Source organism: Diadema antillarum, unplaced genomic scaffold (assembly GCF_040938485.1).
Source record: "Diadema antillarum isolate AM-2024a unplaced genomic scaffold, OU_Dant_1.0 seq00000891_RagTag, whole genome shotgun sequence".
Classification (NCBI taxonomy): domain Eukaryota; kingdom Metazoa; phylum Echinodermata; class Echinoidea; order Diadematoida; family Diadematidae; genus Diadema; species Diadema antillarum.
In genome coordinates, this window is record NW_027271755.1 from 1,076,535 (window position 1) to 1,084,209 (window position 7,675).

Consider the following 7,675-nt stretch of genomic DNA (forward strand, 5'->3'; position numbering starts at 1 on the left):
GTCTGACTTACCCCTTAAAGAATATTTCCGAATTTAAGCTAGCAGGTACCATGGCAGTAACCCCGGGAACCTTCCCGTACACTCTGCACGCCGTTTGCTGGCGAGAACATCGCATTCTAGCAGACGACTCTCATGCCCACTGCCTACCAGTCTCACAGTATAGGCCTCACGCTCCTTTTCCGGGCTCCCATATAAACCTGTGTTAAATGCAGCATATTCCATGAATCATAAAAAATCAATCGAATCGTAGAATTTTTTTAAATTGAAGTAGATGAAGGGAAATTTTCTCTGCTTTCAAGCAAACAACATATTTTGGGATGTTGTCCAGCTCTAAAAAAAAGTTAAGAGCCTCCATACGAGACTAGTCATCCAGTCACTCTCAAAAATGATAAAAATAGCAAATTACATCATACATCGATAAAAAATCATTAAAAATACAAAAACCCTGATTCATTCAACTTCTTCATAACCTGCAGAAGCTCCTGTCCTCAAGCAATGTCAAACACTACCAAAAGTGGCAATTTTCCACTTGACTGATTTTTAATGATTTTTTTGGTAAAAAATAACATTACCTCATCTTTGTACTGCCTTCCCGGTAGGCAATGTGCGAGTTGAATTAGGAGCGTGAGGCCACGGCCCATTACACGCTTGTATGTTGTATGTATCAATCAACATTTGGAAGTCGTTTTCATTAGGAAGGAAGGTGGTATCGCTTCGGGTGTGTTTGTGTGTGGGATGTATGTGTGTATGTGTGTTTTGGTGTTTGGTGTGTATGTGTGTTGGTGTTTGGGGTTTGTGTGTGGTGAATGTGGATGTATGTGTTTGGGGTTGTGGGATAGGTTTGAGTGCATCGGGGTTGGTGGGGATGGGGATTTGATTTTCAATGAAATTATTTCATTCTAGTTTTGTATAACGTATTTTTGTTGCTTTTTTGTGTATATACCCTTGTATATATATATATATATACCCTACACTCGATTTACAATCGAGTTGTTATGTTGAAGAGAGATGATTGGCAGTATAAATATACTATAGTCAAAGATGTATATATATATATATATATATATATATATATATATATATATATATGTATATATATATATATATATATATATATATATATATTTGTACATGTCAATACTTTCTCATGAAGAAATGGTCAGTAGGATTGATTTATAAACGAGTTGTTATGTTGAAGGGAGATGATTGGCAGTATAAGTTGGTAATGGATTTGTCTTTTGAATGGCATTTGTACCGTTTTTATGTTCTTGTTACACCCAGAATGGGTTGATTTATGAATGATTTGAATGAAATCAATAAAATATCATTGAAAAAAAAAGTATGTGTACGTTTACAGTAACGTTGGCATTTGGGCTATAAAATCAAAGTACCCAATATTCAGTAGAAATGACAGCCAAAATTAATACACACTCACACATAATGCAGATGACGTATCAAAGCATGCGGATTTAAACCACATTTTAAGTGATATCATTTATGCCTTAAGTAAAAGGAAGAATGAAACCTGACAGTTCCAACATTTTGTTTCTTAGGATGAAACCTCTAATTTTTACTAAAACACTTTCGATTCTCTCTGCTCTTCGCATAAGGCACAATATGAGAAACATGGAAAACATATTGTTCTTCTGTATACACGCCAAGTAAGTATGGAATCATCGAATATGGTTTGTAACTGTGCTCGTGGCACAGTGGCACACAGGTATGTTTTTACATACTCTAATATATTTACAAAGTAAACATGCGTCGTACAATACACATGAGGTGTGAAAGACCAAGGAGGCTTAAGAGATGGAGTTCCAACTATTCAAACAGTTGTCAGTTTTCTATTGATGTACAAAAGAATTTTACAGATATGTCATGTATACATTTGATAATTTGAGTTCGATGCCGCCGTCTTGCTGAGCAGTCTGAAGACTCATTTTGAACATGAACATAAGAAAGTTAGCTATAATTTGCTTGCTGATTTATTTAATGAAATGGAAATTCATTTCAAAGCATAAATAAAACAAGTCAATCCTGTCCAGAAATATGTCCAAAGGTGTGAATCAGAGCTGTATCATAGTGAAAGTGTTGAAAACTTTACCCTCCTGCATTGAAAGGCGGTTTTCCGACAAAGAAAACTGACAGGAAATAATCTTCAAGTATAATTGTTTATGAAAAGATTATAAAATCAGTGCCCGAGTAATTTTCAATCTTATTTTATCATTTTTAGCAGTTTCTGGTCGTACATCCCCTTGTTTTTACCTGTATATATACATCACTTAGGATGGCATAAAGTAATTACCATCACAAAGACATAATTATCTTCCTTAGAAAGTGGCTGGTGATTATTCTATGAGACACAAGTCAATTGTTTTCTCGCCATGTATTTTGTTAATATAGTCACATTAATATCACAGAAACATGGAAGTTATGCTGAGTCGAGGGGAAGGTGCTTTCCAATGTCTTTTTTTTTATATTTCAGTACTTTAGTAATGATTGGCAGATGAGGTCATCTGAGGAATATTGGTTTGGAAGGATTTCTTTTTGTAGGCGTTCTCAAGTAATCTGAAGAAAAATAGAAGAAAGAAATCGCTAAAAATATGTGGAATGTTTCTAGATCGTCGTTTCACCGCAAAAGTGATGTTGAGGGAATCATAAATCAACACAAATCAACATGCATTTGAATTTCAGGGACCCTTTAAAGCAGCGAAAAGATATTGTTCAATAATTTCCCCTTCCCCCATCTTCCACTTCAAGAGATCCTTTTTTTTGTGAGTTTATGCTTTCAAGAATGTAATTTGATCGTCAAGTAGATTTAGCTTTCTAACTTCTAAGTTTCTATTTTTTTTTCATTTAGCAGGTATGTATCCATGTTTCACATTAAACATACAAATATCGTCACAATTTGAAAGTTATTAAATCACAAAAGCGTTATCAAAGACAAAAAAGATAAGTGAAAATGTATTTTGGGGACAATTTTCATATAATTACCGACACAAGAATTACATAAATAATTGTTGTTTTTGTTTCGATGAAAAAGAAAAGCAATGTTAGCTAATTAAAGATCCTATTTACCTTTGGGAACAGTGATTTTAAAAAAATAATTCAAGAAATGACATTTAATGCATATGTGTAGGTCTGTTGTACCATAAAACATCCTATCATATAAAATTTTCGCTACAAAAATTGAAGCCTTAAATATAAGGACATATCTGTATTTTTCTCAATAAGCCATAACTTTGGATGGTTTATTCTGGAAGCATTTTCATTATAACTATTACTTACTTTTTGTATATTTAACAATATACTTAACATTGACGTTACCGATTCGAATTTTTACAGTGGTTGTTTATATTCCTAACTCACATTTTAGAACTATTTTAAAGTACTAATGCTAGTTTTTGTCTCATCTGCAAATGGTAAATTATGCATTTAAGCGCAAGAGATGTAGCAGACTATATCCTGCTAATATACCATGCATAAGGTTTTTGACTCGATTATTAGTCTTTGTATCATTAAAGTATAGCTATTCACGAGGTGTCTCTCTCGACGAAGCACGTGGTAAACGGTCCCGTGTTGAGAATGAGGCCGAGCACGCCTTCGAACGACAGTGGCGGCGAGTTGGCCGGCTTCTTGAACGTGAAGCGATGGAGGAGAGCGGAGAAGAAGAGGAAGAGCTCCATTCGCCCGAGCTGCTCCCCGAGACAGACTCGACGTGCAGACAAGGTGAGACCAGAATAAGGAAAGAGCCGAAAATTAGAAGAATGAAAAGGGAATACATCTTGTGATTTCATACGACAAAAATTATAATAATGACAAGCCTTATTTTCTTTTTCCGCTCTGTGTTTTTCTTGTCTTTAATTTGTAAATGATTGTTGAACATCATCGCAGGTTTCTTCAAAGAACCCAGGCTCTAAAAAGCTCCTATGTGTCCTTGTCGCAATACTGAAAAGGGTCAAAAGGTGAGCAGAATTTCTTTTGATTATAGCGTGTTTGTGTGTGTGAGCGTGTGAGTGAATGTGCGTGTGTGTGTGTTTGTTTGTGTGTACATTTGTTTAAGTATGTTTGGTCACTATTTTTCACCCACCTGTGCTGAATGGCACGAACTCGTCCACTTTGAGCAGTCACCCGTCAGGAGACAGGAACAGTTCGGGTTTGAACTTTTCGGGTTGATCCCAGTAGCGCTTGTGGCGGAGAATTTGCCAGATGTTGGCGAATAAGACGCCACCTTTCGGGATGGAGTAGCCGCCGAGTGTGGCGTCTCCGAGAGCTGTGTGGGCTACGCCCATTGGCGCCGGTAACGTGCCAAGTCGCATGCACTGAGTCACAAATCATGTGGAAGAAATATAATCCTGTTTATATCATAATGTAATTAAATTTGTGGCAGTCTTGTATTCATTTTTCCTATTAGTGGCTAGTAAGGAAGCAATAATCTACCCATACGCAAGCAACCACTGCTTGAACCGATGTTTCAAGTCCTCCCGTGGACTATATATTAATGATAAAGAGATACAGTCTCTCGCTATAATAATACCATTTGAATACTTGTATACTGCTGCAAAGTGTCATCTATATATTCGAACCGGGGACACAATATTGAAGGTCCTTGCTCTCATCCTCGTTTAGCTAAACGCTTCCCGATAATCAAATCTAGCTCACAATCTCAGGTTCTTGTCAACAGCTAATATAATAATATGCTCAGGTTAATTAATGCCCTGTAGAAAAGTACATCTCTATCTCTATCTATCTATCTTTCTATCTATCTATCTGTCTATCTTTCAATCCATCTATGAATACATACTCGTCACATACTGTACATATCTACGTCAACGATTTTAACGGATTGCTGTTATATAGTCAATAAGGGGTCTAGGGCAATTACCCCCTGGGCAATTACCCCGCACCCTTCCCCTGGCCCTAATCCTAATCCTAATCCTGAACCTAATCCTATCCCTAACTCAAACTCCTAACCCTAACCCTAACCCTAACCCTAACCCTAATCGTTACTCTAAGCTTACCACTAACCAGTATTTAGCCGGGGGGTAATTGCCCTCTCGGGGTAATTGCCCGGATACGTCAATAAGATATAGCTTTATCTGCGATTGCTTACTTGCAAAAAATATACACACAATCACACACGCATGTATAACACCTGTTTATTTGAATACGTAGTCATGTAATACATATATATAATTGATGTATATAATCTCTTATATATATGTATGTATATTTACAGATAATATATATATGAAGGTTTTATCGCAAAATGATCTAAGCGTCATTTTTAAAGATGTCAAAGTAAGTCCATCATCAGATGGAGCAAAATTAAACCTTTCCAGTAATAATGCACTTGTAATGTAACGAGGAATATTCTAGAATTTATGATAAGAATATCCTATATTTTCTTATTATTTTCTTTGTTTTTCAGTACCTTTAATCACAAATATATCAACTTAAGAAGAATGGAGTTAGCTCGTTTTGCGATAAAACCATTCATATGTATAGTAGAAATGACCTAAAGGAGCACGGCGTTGGTGTAGATCAAGTCTTTACGATCATCCAGGGTCGGCAGTCGACTGCGGCCAACGACCTTGTCGATCTCGGCCTGGACTCTCTCCTGGACGTCGGGGTTGTCCATCATGAACATCACTGACCACTTGAGTGACGTGGCCGTAGTCTCCGTTCCGGCCAGAAAGAGGTCAGTGATGGACGCAGTCAGATTGTTCGCGTCGAAGGATGAATCAGAGCCCTTCTCGAACAGAATGCAAGAAAATTAGTTTCTTCTTTGTCTTTGAAGTTTGAGATGTGAATTTTCTTCACACCAATGTTGTAAAATCACAGATCAGCAGTTGCAATTTTTGCAAATTTCATTTGTAGAGAGAGAAAAAATTGAAGAAAGTAGTTGCTTGTTTGTTTGTTTGCATTTCTGTTCCTACGTCAAAATAAACTGCAATTACATCGTTATAAAGAATCAAACACAAAACATTACTCGATTACAAAGGAGCAACGCAAAAGTACAACCTCGTGTAATATCACCACATCATTATAATAAAACATTTTGTGGTTCCATCAATCAGAAAAAGCAGATCATTTCATTTCAATTTCCGTTTATGTTAACATTTTCAGTGAAAAATATATCATATTTAACAAAATGGAATAACGATGATGAAAAAATAATGATAATAACATGGTCTTCTTTTTCCAGGGTATCCTCTTCCGTGCTACTACTGCTCCACCATCAGAGGGCACTGTTATTTTTATTTATCTAGCGATGCCAGGTACCTATCTTACCCACTATGCCATAACCCCCCCCCCCCTTCCAACCCCAAATGATGCATGACATCCAGCTGGGATATACAATAAAATGCTTTCTGACGTATGTGTGGACAACAATTATAAAGAAAATAATACTATAGAGAAAATCAAAATATGATATCACTTTTGTAGCATTATGAAAGAGCATTTGACAAACCGCTTTCAGAAAGCAGGGGGGAAAATGATATGTCAGTATCAAGATGATCAATGATTTTTTGTGGAATTCCCTTTATGTTTTCTTTATATCGTTGTCCACGTATGACGTCATGAACTCTATAGTCTCTTCATCCAGCGGTTCCAACACAAAAACTTTAAAAATCCATAACTTTTGCATCGATTTCCTCAAACAATGTCAAACTTTCATTGATGTGTTCTACTAATGCTGCAGCTCAATCCACATTTCTCTTTTGGTTTTGGTTTCCCTTAAAGAGCCACTTCCCATTCTTACCTTGGTTCCAGCCATCTTCTTGAGGTAGAGATCGATGAAGTCAGGTGTGTCCGCATGATTGAAAGTCTGTTGGTGCGATTCTATCATAACGAGCACAAACCGGTTCAGGTTTTGGGTGCATTCCGCCAGTTCTCGGAAAGGACCAATAGGAAACTGGGAAATCCTGGGTATTGGCAGCTGAACCAAACTCCCTCCGGTTCCTATCAGGTTGAAAGTTTTGGTCAAGGCGTCCAGAACCTGAGGAAGAAATTAGACGATTTGTTGTTGTTATTGTTGTTGTCGTCGTCTTCGTCGTCATTTTTCGTCATCTCTTATGATGATAATAATGATAATAATAATAATAATAATAATGATATAATAATAATAATAATAATATAATAATAATAATGATAATGATAATGATAATAATAATAATAGATATGATTTATATAGCGACAAATCCACTCTGCAGAGTGCTGTAGGCGCGGAAGGAAGAGAAAGTGAAGGAGATAAAGAACATGCAAATTTCACAAATTTTGAGTATAAAAAGTAAAGTTCCACTTATAAAAGAGAAGACATGTCTTCTTTACATGGTTTGGGGTGTAATGATGCTATATAAGATACAGAGAATACAAATAGAGAAATCAAGATGATAAAACGAGTAAACCTTTTTGTAAATCTATTTCTTAGTTCCTCTCGAGTGTACTGTAAATATTATATATACATATATCTTGGAACTTTCCACGTGTTGGAGTTCGAATGTTGCAATTATAAGAAGAAAGAGTCTCAAGTACGCCCATGGATCCAACGAGAAGTTTTTTATTACATAATTTTCGGTCTGCCTCAGACCTTCGTCAGTGTAAAGACAATGATAGACAATGTCTATCATTGTTCTCTTGCCTTGTATAGCATTGTTTGGCGGCTCCCTCG

General features: G+C 36.3%; 1 protein-coding gene across 1 annotated transcript; it reads right to left on the reverse strand.

Moving 5' to 3' along the window:
• Positions 1-3,533: 3,533 nt before the first annotated feature.
• Positions 3,534-6,853, reverse strand: LOC139740953 (cytochrome P450 2D17-like). The gene is given in 4 exon segments (XM_071651540.1): positions 3,534-3,720; positions 4,090-4,322; positions 5,519-5,752; positions 6,767-6,853. Coding segments are annotated over 4 exon segments (741 nt in total).
• Between the last annotated feature and the right edge of the window lie 822 nt (positions 6,854-7,675).